This window comes from Taudactylus pleione, unplaced genomic scaffold, assembly GCF_031769625.1.
Source record: "Taudactylus pleione unplaced genomic scaffold, aTauple2 ptg000130l, whole genome shotgun sequence".
NCBI classification, from domain to species: Eukaryota; Metazoa; Chordata; class Amphibia; order Anura; family Myobatrachidae; genus Taudactylus; species Taudactylus pleione.
In genome coordinates this window covers 4392742-4409163 of record NW_028284532.1, presented here as the reverse complement: position 1 = coordinate 4409163, position 16422 = coordinate 4392742, and the positions used below count along the sequence as shown (strand labels likewise).

Sequence of the window (16422 nt, the reverse complement as noted above, 5' to 3'; positions counted from 1 at the left end):
CCTTAAAGCAGATGCTGGATAGAAATAGGGCTCCTAGGCATGGACCTGTTCCACATGAAAGCTCCACTCCGTTATCTGCCGGAGGTTTAGATTCTGAGAGATACTCAGATGGGGGGGGGGGCTAGTGCTTCCATGGCCTCAGACGTGGAGACGTCTTCTGTCCCAGAAGAGGCTGTGTCTCCTTTAGACGTTGAGGCTCTTATCAGAGCAGTTAAGACTTCTAGAGGGGTATTCAATATGAAACGTTAACTTCACTGTTGAAGTTAACGTTTCATTTCGGAGTTTTTTCCTGCGTTAAAGTCTGGTGCGCGCTCCCGCTTATCCCCGTATTCAATATAAAATTAACGAAAACGGGAAACTCCGAAGTTGGATTTGCGTAAAGTTACGAATTTTTCCTTAAAATAATTGTAAGACCCCCCTAAAGTTGTAAAAACATGGGGGAACACTATGGGTACCCCCGTTTTAGCCTTTAATTGAAAGTCGGGGATTTAAATAGCCGCAGCAGGTGTTTTTTTCCCGACATTGAAGAAGTGATGCAGAAGAGCACTTAGGTTATTTTTTTCGTTTTTTTAAGTGGTCCCATCAAATTTGGGGTACATGAAAATGGGTACTAGCATATTTTGGTGTCCCTAAAGTAATTTTTTTTAAATTCTGCATTTGTGCACCTGCCGCTATAATTCTATTCTAGAAAACATCTGCCGCATACTTGCAGAATAGCCCTGAACCTATTTCCCTATTGTTTAACAATTTTTTCCCTTTTTTTTTTTTGCACCCCAATTATTAAATTAATTTTTTGTGGTGTCCCTATTTTTTTTTTTTTACTTTTTTTGACACAGTTCTTTTTTAAATGTCATTCTCAGGGGTGCAGGCTATTTTTTTTAAGCCTGCACCCCTAAACCCCTATTCTGCACTTTTTTTTGACACCTATTCAATGGTGAAAAGTTATCACCGTTTTTATCAAAGACTTGTCAAAACTGTGATAAGTCTTTGAAATTGAATACGGTGTAAAACTAAAACCTGCGATAATGACGTCATACCTCCGATATTAACGCAAAAACGATGTTACCGCACCCATATTGAATACTTCTGCTAGTGGTGGATTTGGAGCAACCTCCTAGATCCAGGGCACCGGTCTTTAACAGACAAAAAGACAATGGAGGGATTTATGTCTTCTGCACAGCTAGAAGATCTCCTGGTGGAGGTGTGGACTCGCCCTAGTAGACGCTTTCAAGTTTCTAAGCGTATTCCTACCTTTTACCCTCTCCTTCCTGCAGATAGGGCTAAGTGTGAGTCTCCTCCCCCAGTGGATGCCCATATTACTTGGCTTATTAGATCTTCCCTCCTCCGAGGCGCACTGAGCTAACATGTTATGTGTAGCACGACTTATAGTGCATGGAGGATAGATGTATGTGGACACATCCTGTAGGAAATTGGAATATTTCTTAAAGACCATTTATGTGAATGCAGGGGCTCTGGCTCGCCCAACCCTGGAATTGGCTTGGGTAGCTAAAGCTGTGGGCCGCTGGGTAGACAATTTGGAAAAAGGTCTCTCATCTGGTACACATAGAGCTGATGTAGTTACTATGCTTGCACATAACAAAGAAGCTTCTTATCTATCCAAAGCATCTATAAATTCTGGGATTATAAACTCTAAAGTTTCTGCTCCAGCAATGGAGGCCAGAAGAGCTCTCTGGCTGCGAACCTAGAAAGCAGATACTGAATCTAAGAAGGCTCTGGAAGCCCTACCCTTTTCAGGAGGTGATCTGTACATTCCAGAATTGGACAAGAACGTGACTACGTTGGCAGCTCCGTCTGCATTTTTACCATCTGTCACCACCACGAGACCCAGGACTTCAGCATCTCGTTCCTTTCGACCTCAGGGAAAATTCCAAAGTCAGCCATTTCCCAGATCACAGGGTTCTGCTCTGTGATCCACCAAATCCATAGACTCCTTCCTATGCGGCCGGATCTTCTGTCTCAGGGCTCCTGCTTCCATCCGGATTAGTCTCATCTCGCTTTGATAGGGTGGCTCTTGAGATATTCATCTTAAGAGTGAAAGGATTCTCCTGGAGGGTTGTTCAGACCATGTTGCAGGCACGGAAACAGTCTTCAGCTTGTATCTATCATCGGGTTTGGCTCACCTACTTTTCATGGTGTTTGAGTAGGGGTTTTAACCCCATGTCTTTCCGCCTTTCCCGTATCCTTTTTTACAGACCGGTTTAGATTTATGCCTTCGACTCTTATCTTTGAAGCTCCAGGTTTCAGCCTTTTCTGTTCTTTTTCAAAGACTGGTAGCTCTGCTTCCTGAAGTAAATACTTTTTTTTTTCCAGGGAGTTCTCCTTGTACAGTCACCGTTTGTTTCTCCTGTGGCTCCATGGGAACTTTGGTTCTCCAAGCTCTCCAGTCTGCTCCATTTGAACCATTAAAGACTGTCAACTTGCGTTGGCTAACATGGTAAACAGTGTTTCTCTTAGCCATCACGTCGGCTAGGAGGGTCTCTGATTTGAGTGCTCTCTTGTGTTGCTCTCCATTTCTTGTGTTCCATTCAGATAGGGCTGTGTTAAGGACTCGCCCATACTACCTTTCTAAGGTTGTGTCCCGTTTTCATATTAATCCTGAAATAATAGTTCCTACATTTCGGTCTATGGATCCTTCTCATCCTGAGGCTTCATTGGATGTGGTGAGGGCTCTCCGTCTTTATGTCAAAAGGACTAGGGAGTTTCGTAAGTCAGACGCTTTTTGTCTTGTACGATTTCCACAAGGAGGACTGGCTGGCTACTAAGCAGACCTTAGCCCATTGGCTTTGCCTTAGCATTCGCAAGGCATACTCCTTGGTGAACCTCCCTGCTGTGGTGACTGCTCATTCCACCCGGTCAGTGCTGACTTCGTGGGCAGCTCGCTATGGGACTTCTGTGGAACAGCTCTGTAAGGCTGCCTCATGGTCATCTGCCCATACCTTCATCAGGTATTACACATTTGATACTTTTGCGTCCTCGGATGCCGCCTTTGGGCGTTCTGTGCTAACCGCAGCTCAAGACTGGCCCCACCCATAAGGGACAGCTTTAGGACATCCCAGAGTCATCCCTGTGCCCCCTAGTGGAGGAAAAAGAAAAGTAAACTTATGTATTACCTGATAAGTCTCTTTCTTCGACTCCATAGGGGGGGCACAGGGCACTTGCCGGGCGATGTTTTCTTGGTGATCTGTCCGGCTATACTTTTCATGATTTGTATTTATGCCAATCTTCCTTCTCCTCTGCCTTGCAAACAAAACTGAGGACCAGTCGCTGGGGGCGGGTTATAGAGGTGTGGGAGCCTGGGCTTGTGGGTAATTTCATGAACTATTTGGTGTCCAGACTCCACTTCAGGCTATACCCCCAGAGTCCTCCCTGTGCCCCTATGGAGTCGAAGAAAAAGACTTAACAGGTAAGACATAAGTCTCCTTATCTGTGTGCGATGAAATCTCTCAATCAGCATATTACAATGCAGTTGGCGCAGCTCTTTTACACCAAGTTCTATTGTGTTTCGTGTACAGATTCAGATATACAAGTGTTGCATATAAAATGTAATCAGCTTAGTCTCCCGGTGCATCCTAGTACATTGATTGCGTCTAAGATGCATTTGCGGTAAAAGAAGACTCCCAACGCTAGCCGTGTAGCATGGGACCTAGCGACTCACTTGCACCAGGCATCTTGCGCCACGTGGCGTATTGAGGCTAGGTGAATGAGGATACATCTGTATCTTATAAGCAAAGTGCTGGGACATCTAGACAGTTTCAAAGTTTAATTCATGCACAATTTTCTGAATCCAAGCTTCCCTAAACAAAGAAATTGTTCCTTTCATATGAAATTGTTTTCTATGTACCCATTTGTTGTCTTTGGTGGATATTGATTCTCAATTATTATAATCTTCTAAGAATAGGTAGGTGCCTTATTTTTATTTATTAACAATTTTGCTAATGACAGCCCGGTGCAGTCATCCTTTTGGTGTTAGAACCAGAATGTGTCTGCTCTTATTGTTTGATTTAGGTAATACCTTTTTTCAGGAGTACAACCATTTTCTGCTTAACAGTTGAGATTCCTTTATGAATCTCTATCTCTGTGTTTAGCTAGGTTTGATGGACAGAAGTGTTGCAGTGCCTTTGAGGGCGACTAACAAGTATCCATATTCTGCCCTCTGCAGCACTGAATGCCTTTCTTTCTTTCTTTCATCTCCAGGCCAGTTCCTGTCAAATTGGGTTAAGCTGGGTACACACTACAGCGATGTGTGGCCGATATGCCGTTTTGTAAAGACACATCGCCTACATCGCTCAGTATGTACACATGTTTGCGAGCTCCCGTGGTTGCTAGCGATGGTTGCCAGGTTTCATGTGCTGCACATCAAACCTAGGGATATCGCTAGCGGGCAGTGCATTGTTAATGAATGACGTAACGGTGATCGTTACGTTGTTCATTGAAGTCGTCCAGTGTGGATGCACAATCACAGTTGACGGGCATTCATCCTGATGTCGGAACGAATGCATGTCGCTGTCGTGTGTACCTAGCTTTAATGTTATTTACTAGATATTGTTTACATGTACCTATGTGTAGTGAATACTCTGGTGTCACTTGGCACACCCATGTACATGTATAATAAACAAATGTGTGTAATCTTTGCATTCTTTTTACATCAACATTACAGAGCCAGATGAAGTGGAGCAGCTGCCAGTCGATGTATCCACAGTGGCTGGCAAGCCAAGTAAAAGGTCAGGGAAACACTTCTAAAATGTTTTTATATTTTTTATGGGTCAATTACTAATGGAAATGCATTCTTCATTTGTCTACCTAGTGCATACATAGGCTGAAGCCCACACGGGTTAGGACCTGCCAGACCTCCATTGTAATGTGGATGCGCATTCCGTTCGTGGTGGGCATGAAAATCCTTTGTGTTTAGGGCAATTTCCTTTTTATACATTGCAAGCAATAGCCCATGCAGCATATGCTAATTGTATACAGCTCATCCTGGTGCCTGATGATCTGAGTCACCAGGAGGGCAATAGAATGAGCTGAGGTGCAGGCCTTAAAGAGTTAAGTGAGAGTGATGCAGGCTAAAGCCTATACAACTATGATTTGAGACTGTTGGTGGAGAATAATATGATGTAATCGACTAAAACTATATTATTTACTATCTCAAATGACTGAGCAGGTTGAGAGAGGCGATGTATATAACTGTTGTCTCATACATTGAGCAGGATAGGTGAAGACGTAATAATAGTGCTACAGGCATATTGTTATTGATGCTAATGTATGTGCAGGAGGGAAGAAGGAGCGAAGTGCCTTATTCAAAGATGGACGAATTTGCAAGCGGCTAGGCAATTCCGTCCATCTAAAATGCAGAAGGAGGTGTCAGACACCACCTAGCTGCATCTGCGGGATCACAGTGCTGTGACTGAGGTTGCAGTTGGGATCACCATTGAAACAATCGCGACTACCAGTCGCGCTTGATATCCCTTTGGCCAGGCTACGGTAGCTGAAGCTCACCGCAGCCTGACCAGGTCATGGCGGATTGCAGACCCTGGTCTCGTCCCTCCCGGGAAAACGGGCCACATGCCTGCGTTTCTGGGAATGCTGCCCAGGAATGCACCCACTCTGCCTCCAAAACGCCACAGCCTGTCATGTGCAGTCCTCCCACTATCGGAGCTGTGCGCTAACTATCTGGCTAGCGTACATCTCTGAATCAGACCCTAAATACGCTTTTTCAAAGAAAAAAAAAAAAATTGTAATTAAGTACTGCTGGAGGAGTTCAAAATAAAGTGATATTTATTGAGCCGTGCACTAGTCCATCTCTTCACATAATAGCCTGTCTCCATGGTGACTAAGGTTTTAGACTTGGCAATTAGATTTTGACATGGTTGGAGTAAGCAGAGCAGCACCAGCTGAGCACACCACGGTTGGCGTTAATAGTATATTTGGCCTGCCCTATGCCCTGCTGTCCGCGGCCTGACTCATTACAGAACAGTAGAATGCCTGTCTTTGTACATCCTCTTGCTGCCTCTTCATGTTGTCTCTTGGCCATGCCAGAACTACTCTCTCTGCTTGTAGTGCCTCCCTTGGTGATGCTCCTGGAGACTCCTGCAGCTCAGGGGCAAAGCTATGGGGTGCCTCTGGTGGTAAGGGAGTTGTGGCATGATTACTGGAGCAGACTCGGGGGATCAATCATTATCCTACATATTATGCGGGTTCAGTATGTCATATACAGATGTGCCCACATCTATCCTCCATGCGTTACAAGTCGCGCCACACAACGTGGGAGCTCAGTGTGACTCTGTATCGCCAAGCGTCTTTTTGTGCGTCCTTTTACCTACAAATGCGTCTTCTTCGCACAACGATACGACTGGGTAGCACAAGCAGCTTCTGCTGATTAAAATGATATGCAGCATGCCTATGTTCTATGTGTGACTGTTGGTGTATCTGCATGCTAAACGTTACGTTAGTGCTACAACCAGTGACTCTGTAATGTAGTGTTTAGCATGCAGATACACCCGCACTCGCTCACAGAACATAGGCATGCTGCATATCATTTTAATCCGCATAAGCTGCTTGTGCCAACAAGTTGCATAGTTGTGCAAATAAGACTCATTTGAAGGTAAAAAGATGCTCAAAAACACGCACGACGCTAGCCAGTCACGCCACGGCATGGCGCGACCAGAAGGGCTCTTTAATGCGCAAGGAGGCTAGCTGTATGCGGACCCATCTGTATACACCGTTACAGTCATGCCAGCAAAACGTTTTAAATATGCGTAATGGAAATATTTGTAGCCCAGAAACTGTCTACTGTCCCTTGCAGGTGTCCCCCTGTGCTCTTACCTTAAGAATGGGTCATGATATTGCAAACTGGATGTTTGGTTTTGTTCATTCAGAAATGAATGTAAGGCATGTCTTCTAAAGCAGTTTTACCATTTTAGGGTACTTAGTGGTATTTTGTTTTTCTGTTTTTCAGCAAAGCAAAATTAACTAAGAAGAGCTGGCTATTGGATAGTGATGATGAAGAGCAAGAAGAAGCAGGTGCAGGTTTGTTTGCCCATCACTGACATTAGTGTGTTGCCTGTTTCTGTCACTGTACTCAAAGTGGAATCGGTCAACAGTATCTTCCAGGCATATTTTTTATTCTTTGTTGAACTTAATAACTATGCTGAGGTCAGTGCATTAGATGCAATTGTATCTACACAGATCTGTTCTATCTTAAACTGGGCATACGCTGTATGATTATCTGGGCGATCTGCATAATATTGGTGGATTGCCCAGAATTTTGTACTGTATGTGCCGAGCCTATCCAAAAATATAGATCGGTCGGGCATGCTGGATTGTCCAGCATGGCTTTCCGAGTGATATTTTGAAGTTAGTCAGCCGCATCAGACCGTGTATACACTGCCGTGGCTGGCCAACGTACATTTTCCCTGTTCCTTTGCAGGGGAGGTAAAGGGAAATGTCACCTCCCCAGGGGAGAAAGTTAGATAATGTGTGGCCATACACTGTGACATATCTCAGTGTATGGCCATGATATCTGCTGGGTGTCAGATGTCTGTCGGTCTGACAAACATTGTATCTGTTGGTGTATGCCCAGCATGTTGCATGTGGGTGGGCTTCCACTTTAAATTCATGGCGTTGTTCTGCTGTATGCACATTGCTCACATTTGCATTTCACATTTTAGCTGTTGAGGAAACTGAACAGCTGCAGGGAGACATTTCATCTGAAGCAAACATTGTTAAAAGGTAAGAATTGCTTCCTATTTAAGAAATATACTAACCATGCTGTTGTAATATGTTGAATCAGTCCTTTTATAGGTATTCACCCAACAGACATTTTAGAATTTACCTTTCATCCTATAGGGAACATTGGTTATTGAGACTTTTTAGGACCTGACAAAGAAAAGTAAAACAAACAATATTTAATGTCTTTATTCCTCTGTCTATCATGCAGTAAGCTCAAATCTTGAAGTAAGTGCCCACAGAATAGGGTGATTTTATATGCTGTGTGCTGTGTTTTTATTTATTTATATTTTTTATGTACCTTTCCCGCTTTCTTCATTATTTGAACTTACTGCAGGTTTGTTCATTGGAGCAGACAGCCTCTTCTGGGTAGCAAATTTTTCTTTCTTGTAGTATTCCTCATGGGTTTATGAGGACTCTGCAAAACCACAGTGGGTGAATGCTTTAGTGTGCACAGTGGGGCAGGCATTGCACATCCTGCAAGGTATCTGCTGACGTGACTGGCCTATGCCGACACATCCATTGTCTGAGACACCGAATCGTCAGCCACCAAGGCTGGCATCCAGGCATCAAGTCACACAGTTTGGAGCAAGGCATCCAGGGCAAGTACTCCCTACCTAACGGGGAGTGGGTTTTCTCAGTTTCAGTTCATGCCCTGGACCTTGTCCTGTATGGGAGATGTGATGTCGAGGACAGCATGCTGAGCTGTCCCCTTAGAACTTTCCTTCCAGGTGTGACTAGCCAATGGGCAGACCACAGGAACAGCACAACGGCCATTTAAGGGAGCAGCCATCATGCAGCTACTCAAACTCCTCCCACGTCTGCCCTCTGATTTCCAACAAAGTAGTGCTGAGGAGTTCTATGGTGCCCATTTCAGCTGCTTTTCTTCATACGAGAAAGCCAGGCTCAGTCCTCCAAGGGCCACTTTTCTGTTCCTCATGTAGGGCTACATGGCGATAGGCAGGTTTGGGGAGCCAGACAGCCATCGCTCAAGCCTTTGGATAGTCCGTATGACTGGCAAGCAGCCCACCCTGTATATTTCTATGGTGGGGCCTGGTTGCTATTTTTTCATTACCATTTCTTCAGTTGTACCACAGATGCCTAGGTGAGAAACAGTTTTCTACTTCAGGGTCCATAGGGGGGTCCACAGGGTTGACCTTGGGGTATAGCTGGATCCATGGGCACCACGCAGTTAAAGCTTTAGCTGCTCCCAGGATGCACTTGGGTCCGTCCTCCTCTATACCCCGCCCCCGAGCAACAGCACCTCAGTTTGAGTTGGTGCCCGGCCGGAGTCGGGTCACCTGCGCAGGGGGGCTGTAGGAGCAGCCCCCAAAAGCTTTCTATTTAAAAAAAAAAAAAAAGAGCCTGTTAGGTTTTTTTTTTAAACGGAGACTCTAGTGTGGCAGCGACAGGCTGTCTATGCAGACGCCCACGCTGCCGCTCTCCTTCCCCGCTGGCGCCGCGACGCCAGTACTGCACTGGGGATCGCGGCGGGGGGCCAGAGTCCGTTCTAGCCGGACTCTGGGTCCCTCCCTGGACTGCTGCCGGAGTCGCCGGGGATAAGGTAAGCCGCGAGTCGCCGATTAGCGGCGGCTCGCGGGTATTGCCTGCACATGCAGTCCTTTGCCCCCGGTCCTAGGGGACAGACCGGAGGCCGCTAGCGGTGGCGGCGGGCTCCCCCTCCAAGGAGGAATACCCCGTGGGACCACTAGACCACCAGGGATATATTGGCAAGCGGGAAGCCGGCAAGCCCTGGGGTTAATAGGCTAGCCAGGGGAGGAAGCCTTCCCTGTCTTGCGGCTCCTCCCCTCAGCTCAGCGCGCCTTTCAGCACGCAGTCTGGCGTCGCTGAGCTGCAGACTCTTCGGCCACTCCTCCTCTGAGGTCTCTGGTGGCCATTTTCTCTGTGGCAACGCAGATCTCAGGGAGCACGCGGACCGGTCCCCCTGTGTACCTCTCCCCCGATTTAAGGACAGTGTACACAGCACTATAGCCCTCCCAGACACTGAATCTGGGCAGGTTGATTGTGGTGAAAAGGTGCAGTGAGTATATCTTCTCTGCATGGTATGTGACTTTTGCTAGTGCTGCCTGTCTGTGCTTATTTTCCACTTACTATCAGCTTATACCTGTCCCTTTACTTATCCTACAAGCCCTACAGGTGTGTGGGGGAGGGGCGTTTCTACAGACCTCACCTATATAAATCACGTATTTGTGAGGTTCGTCACATACAGGCGTGAGCTACAGTACCATATTGTGGGTTGTTGTTCAGCACACCGGTGAGTGCGTTTACTTCTGCCCTGTTGCCAGATATATTTTTTTGCCTATATAATATATTCTGTCATGTCAGACGAGGAGGTTGAGCGCTCAGTGGCTCCGGTGTTGGCCTCCTGCGGACGCTGTTCTGCAGGAGTGGATAGGGAGGATTTGTCACAGGATGGCCTGTGTAGTCGGTGCCAGGTGGCTCCTGGCCCATCCAGACTTTCTCTGACGCAGGAACCACCGTGGGCGATGTTTTCTCAAGTGCTGGTGTCTATTGCGGACCATCTGTCGGTCCCGACTGCTCTCCCTACTAGGGCGTTACCTCAGCCGACCATTCCCCGGGTGTCCCGCAGTTGTTGCAGAGTCCTCCTGGGTCTCAGTCTGTGGGTCCATATACGGGGTTGCCTATGTATATACAGGCTTCCCCTGTGCCGCAGCAGCCTGCGGTACCATTTCAGGCCCCTATGGCGACTCCTCCACCCTGGGTGGATGTGCTCTCCAACAAAATTTGGCGGCCGCATCCTCGGCTTTTCAGTCAGTGTTGCAGACTGACATGCCGTCTAGGGTTTCAAAAATCCCACTCATGGCGCGGGCGTCTCAGGTATCGGACTCAGAGGGTTCCTCAGATGATGGGGAGGTCCCTGATGACACTGACTTGGACACCTCGGTCCAGGAAATGGATACCAAGTCGTCCATTAATGTGCGAGCACTGGTTAGGGCGGTGCGTGCCATTCTTCTTATAGAGGATGAGGCACCAGCTCCTAAGTCGAAGTATCCTAGTTTAAAAAAAACTAAGGTGGCTTCTGCGGTGTTTCCCCTGTCGGATCAGTTGACGGATCATATGGCGGTAGCTTGGCAGGCGCCCAGTGAGAGATTTCTTCCTCAGAAGCGGTTGGCTTCTAATTATCCCTTCCCTGAGGCACATTGTAAAAAATGGGAAACTCCACCGGCGGTGGATTCCCATGTCACCCGTTTAACTCGGGGCGCTACCTTACCATTACCGTCTATATCCTCGCTGAAGGATCCCACGGACAGGAAAGTTGAGACTTGCTTAAAGTCTCTTTACTCCCTCTCCGGGGCGGTGGCCCGACCATCCATGGCCATCTCCTGGGTGGCCAAGGCCATTGAGGGGTGGGCCAATGCATTGGAAGATACCTTCCCGGACGACGCTCCGGATGTCCAGAGGGCGTTGTTGGGTCAGATGAGGGACGCTGCTTCTTACATTGGGGAAGCCTCTTTAGATGCTAGTTTGCTGACTTCGCGGGTATCGGCTGCAGCGGTGTCTGCCCACCGATCCTTATGGTTGCGGTCCTGGAGAGCGGACTCTGATTCAAAGAAAGGCCTGGAGGCCTTACCTTTCAATGGGGAATTACTATTTGGTCCGGACTTGGATTTAGCCAGGGTATCCACTATTTTGTCCAAGTCTGCTTTCCTCCCTTCGGCGGCACTGCCTGCTAAGGTTCGGAGTTCGGCTTTTCGTTCCTTTCGGGTTCAGGGTAAGGCAAAAGGTCAGTCCTTCCCGAGACAGTTGGCGAGTAAGACTGCCTCTAAACCCAAGAAGCAAGCCTGGAGTGCTCGGCGCCCTTCTTCCAAGCAGGAAGATAAACCTGCGGCCTGATGGGACGGGCCTCCCTCTGGGGGACCTCAGAGTGGGAGGCCGACTTCTTCGATTTGCCCAGTGCTGGCACAATACCACCACGGATGCCTGGGTTCGAGAAGTGGTCTCCCAGGGGTACGCCCTGTCTTTTCGGCACAGACCACCCCACCAGTTTTTCTGCACAAGTCCTTCTCAGGACAAGACCAAGGCGTTACAGATTCAGGAGGCTATAGAGTCCTTGCTGAAAGCAGGGGTCATTGTTCCCGTTCCTCAATCACAACGAGGGACGGGGTATTATTCGTCTCTGTTTCTGGTGCAGAAACCCAATGGTTCTCATCGCCCTATCCTCAACTTGAAGTCTCTGAACAAATTCCTCAGAGTTCCCAAGTTCAGGATGGAAACGTTACGTTCCATCATTCTGGCGATGGAACCGGGGGATTACATGGTGTCCCTGGATATCCAGGACGCCTACCTCCATGTTCCGATAGCACCTTCGCACCAGCGGTATCTGAGGTTCGCTATCCTTCAACACCACTATCAGTTCCGGGCGCTACCCTTTGGTCTCTCCACGGCACCGAGGGTGTTCACGAAGATTATGGCGGTTATGGCCGCAAATCTTCGGAACCAGAATGTACGGCTGCTGCCGTATCTGGACGACCTCCTGTTGCTGGCGAGCTCCCCGGAGGTACTGCTTCAACATCTCCACCTGACGATTGCTTGCCTGCAAGCACACGGGTGGTTGATAAATTGGAAAAAGTCCTCCCTGATTCCATCACAGCGGATGGTTCATTTGGGAGCCCTGCTGGATTCGCGTCAGCAAAGGATCTTCCTGACTCCGGAGAAGGTCGTCTCCCTACAGTTGCGGATACGCAGTTGTCTGATCAGTTGCCGCCTGTCTGTCCATTCGGCTATGAGAGTTCTGGGTTCCATGGTGTCGACATTCGACATGGTGGAATTTGCCCAGTTCCATTCCCGGCCCCTGCAGGGGCTGATTCTATCGGAATGGAACGGGTTACCTCACCGGATCCGCTCTCAGGTGCTGGTGTTGTCTCCGGACGTTCGGCAATCTTTGGCTTGGTGGCTTCAGACAGCTCATCTGGTCGAGGGGCGCCCCTTTTGGATCCCGGACTGGGTCCTGCTCACGACGGATGCCAGTCTCCGGGGTTGGGGGGCAGTGACCGGCACATTGTCTCTCCAGGGTCGTTGGTCTGCGGAACAAGCACTTCTTCCCATCAACATCCTGGAACTGCGGGCAGTATACAGGGCCCTGCAGTCGTCCGGCCCCGCTCTTCACGGAAGGGCGGTACAGGTGCAGTCCGACAACGCCACCATGGTGGCGTATATCAACCACCAAGGAGGAACTCTCAGTCGGGCAGCGATGTCGGTGGTGTCTCGCATCCTGACTTGGGCGGAGTGTCACATTCCAACGATCTCGGCGGTCTTCATCCCCGGAGTCCTCAATTGGGAAGCAGACTTCCTCAGCCGTCGCGACGTGCATCCCGGGGAATGGTCGCTTCACCCAGAGGTGTTTCAGCTACTCGTGGACAGGTGGGGACTGCCGGAGCTGGACTTGATGGCCTCCCGCCACAATCACAAGTTGCCCGTTTACGGGTCAAGGACAAGAGACGCGGGCGCAAGTCTGGTGGACGCGCTGTCGGTGAAATGGACGTTTCACCTGGCGTATCTGTTTCCTCCGATATCCCTACTTCCTCGGGTTCTGCGGAAATTCAAGCAGGACGGCGGCACGCTCATGCTGGTGGCTCCAGCGTGGCCCAGACGTCCTTGGTACTCCGATCTCAGGAGCCTCTCCATCGACGCTCCGTACCTTCTTCCTCAGCGTCGGGACCTGTTGTCTCAGGGGCCCTGCCTTTACCCGGATCTGGGTCGGCTGTCTTTGACGGCGTGGCTCTTGAGACAGCCGTCTTGAGGTCTCGGGGCTTCTCCAGTTCGGTTATTGGTACCATGCTCAGGGCACGCAAGCCTGCTTCAGCACGGATTTATCAGAGGGTGTGGCACACTTACTTTCAGTGGTGTGAGTCCAGACATTATGATCCTCAGGTGTTCCGAGTTTCTAGGATCTTGGAATTTCTTCAGTCAGGATTGGACCTCGGCTTACGCCTTGCATCTCTGAAGGTTCATGTGTCCGCCTTGTCCGTGTGGTTTCAACGGCGGATTGCAATACTGCCGGATGTTCACACCTTTTTGCAAGGTGTTCTCAGGATCCAGCCTCCCTTTGTGCCTCCTGTGGCTCCTTGGGACTTGGCGGTGGTTCTACGGGTCCTGCAGGGTCCTCCGTTTGAGCCTCTTGAGTCGGTGGAGCTCAAGTGGCTGACATTTAAGACTGTTTTTCTCCTGGCAATTGCTTCGGCCAGGAGGGTGTCTGAATTGGGAGGCGCATTCCTGTCGCCCTCCTTTCCTGATTTTTCACCAGGACAGAGCGGTGCTCCGCACTCGTCCTGAGTTTTTGCCCAAAGTGGTCTCGAAGTTCCACATTAATCAGGAACTTGTTGTGCCAGCTTTTCAGTCCCCTGATCTTTCAGCTGGTGAGACTTCCTTAGATGTGGTCCGGGCGCTTAGAATCTATGTGGACCAGACTGATTCGGTTAGGAAGTCCGATTCCTTGTTTATCCTCTTTGGTTTTCACAAGAGGGGTTGGCCTGCCAACAAACAAACGTTAGCCCGTTGGCTTCGTTCTGTTATTTGAGGCTTATGCACAGGAGGGTTTACCTGTGCCAGCCTCTGTTAAGGCTCATTCCACTCGTTCTGTGGGTCCTTCTTGGGCTGCTAGACGTGGCTCTTCTGCTGTACAGCTGTGTAAGGCGGCCACTTCAATTCAAATGTTTTTGAGGTTCTATGCGTTTGACACCTTCACCTCTCAGGATGCATCCTTTGGGCGCCGGGTGCTTCTTTCAGCACAGGAGCGTCCCCGCCCTTAGTTGAACTGCTTTGGGACATCCCCAAGGTCAACCCTGTGGACCCTGAAGTAGAAAACAAGAGATATGGTAAGAACTTACCTTTGTTATCTCTGTTTCTACGAAGTCCATAGGGTCCACAGGGCGCCCGCCCTGACGCACCTGGCTTCAAATGGGCTGTGTGGCTGGTCACCGGTTTTCCGTCTCCCATTTCTGTGAGTATGGTTTCTTGTGTGTTCCAGTCTTCCTTCTCTCTGTTTAGTCTCCTCCTCCGGCCTTGGCTGCTTACCAACTGAGGTGCTGTGGCTCGGGGGCGGGGTATAGAGGAGGACGGACCCAAGTGCATCCTGGGAGCAGCTAAAGCTTTAACTGCGTGGTGCCCATGGATCCAGATCCAGCTATACCCCAAGCTCAACCCTGTGGACCCAATATAAATATGGTCTCCAAGTATCCGCCCAGGTGGTTTTTATTTTTATTTTTTATTTTTTCTACACGTCTTCCCTTAGAGCAAGCAAGATTTCTGGCCTGGTGGAAGCTTTTTAGTCCTTTTTCTCTACAGGAGTGGTCTCCCCAGTCTTAGAACTAAAGAAAAGTTTAGGGATTTTAGGTTCAGAACAAGCTGAAAAAAACCCAAATGTCCTCTTGGGGGTTTTCAAGTTCAAAATGGAATCTTTCCAGACTATTCCTATTCGCATAGAAAGTGACAAGTTTATGGAGTCCATAGACCTCAAGGACGCGTTTATACACGTTCTGTTCTGGTAAGGGGCTCCTGTACTGCCTCATATTCGCTCTTTAGTCTTGTGACTTTCAGTTTCTTGCCCAACCCTTCGTTCTGACTACAGCACGGAGATAATGTCAGTTATGCACTTCTCAGATATTGGATGGTGACATCCTCACTTATTCAGATGATCTGCTAATCAAGGCTAGTTTTCCTGTCTTGTTACAAACTTGTGTTTGGGAGACTGTGGAGGCCCATGGGTGAATTTCCAATTTCGGGAAATACAATCTCTTTCCCAGTGGAAGATCTACCATGGCCTTCTGTTAGACCATATCAGTTTACTACAGTGACTGGAGAGGTCCCTGTTAGCTTGCATGCAGGTATAATCCACACTCCTTGGAGTTAGCAGCTAGTGGTACCTATAGCAATATCCATTAATCCTATGAGCGCTGACCATCCTTTTTTGTTTGCGATAATCCACCTTTGTATGACTGTCCTGGAAAAGATGGAGCATACTATCAAGGTCATGCAATTTGCACTGTTTTATTCAAGACCTCTCAGGATTATACGGATTTCGAAATAGAACAATTCTCATCAGATCTTGGCCAGTCAGCTCTTCCCAGGGATGCAGTTCCCGCTGCGCTGGTGGATGAGGTTTGATTATCTCGAAACGGCCGAGCATTCTCCATCTTGTATTGGACGATGGCAACAACTGTTGCCAGCCGGTGCGGCTGTTTTGCGGTCCCCGCTTCAGGGAATGTCCCTCTGCAATTTCTATTGCTCTTAGCTTCGGTCTTCAGTCCTTGTGCGGATGGGATATCAAGGTCCAATACATAAACACCACTGTGGTGGCTTACATAGTACTTTCTACTTCAGGGTCCATAGGGTATCCACAGGATACCTTGGGGTATAGGTGTGACGTCAGTCGCAGGGCACCAAAGAGTTAAGCTTTCAGCCTCCCAGGATGCACTAGGTCCCCCTCCTATACCCCGCCCCCGGGCCAAGGCACCTCAGTTTAGTTTGGTGCCCGGCCGGAGTCGGGTGCACCTGTTGGAGTGGGGGCTTGAAGAGCCCCTGAAGCTTTTTCTTCATGCAGCTGTGGCTGCACATCTGGATGAACAGCATGGACAGTCAGTCCTGACGTCCATGCTGTCTTCCCTACACCCCGCCGGTACCAGAACGCCGGTACTG

General features: G+C 48.8%; 1 protein-coding gene across 3 annotated transcripts in view; it reads left to right on the top strand.

Moving 5' to 3' along the window:
• Positions 1-16422, top strand: part of TIMELESS (timeless circadian regulator) — a 247444-nt gene that overhangs the window by 213111 nt on the left and 17911 nt on the right. For 2 of the 3 annotated variants that reach the window (XM_088473108.1, XM_088473107.1), the window contains exons 29-31: positions 4679-4742; positions 6977-7047; positions 7689-7749. In XM_088473108.1, coding sequence (XP_088329234.1) covers positions 4679-4742; positions 6977-7047; positions 7689-7749 — 196 coding nt within the window. The remainder of the gene's footprint in view (positions 1-4678; positions 4743-6976; positions 7048-7688; positions 7750-16422) is intronic. The other variant, XM_088473110.1, reaches the window with a different exon arrangement.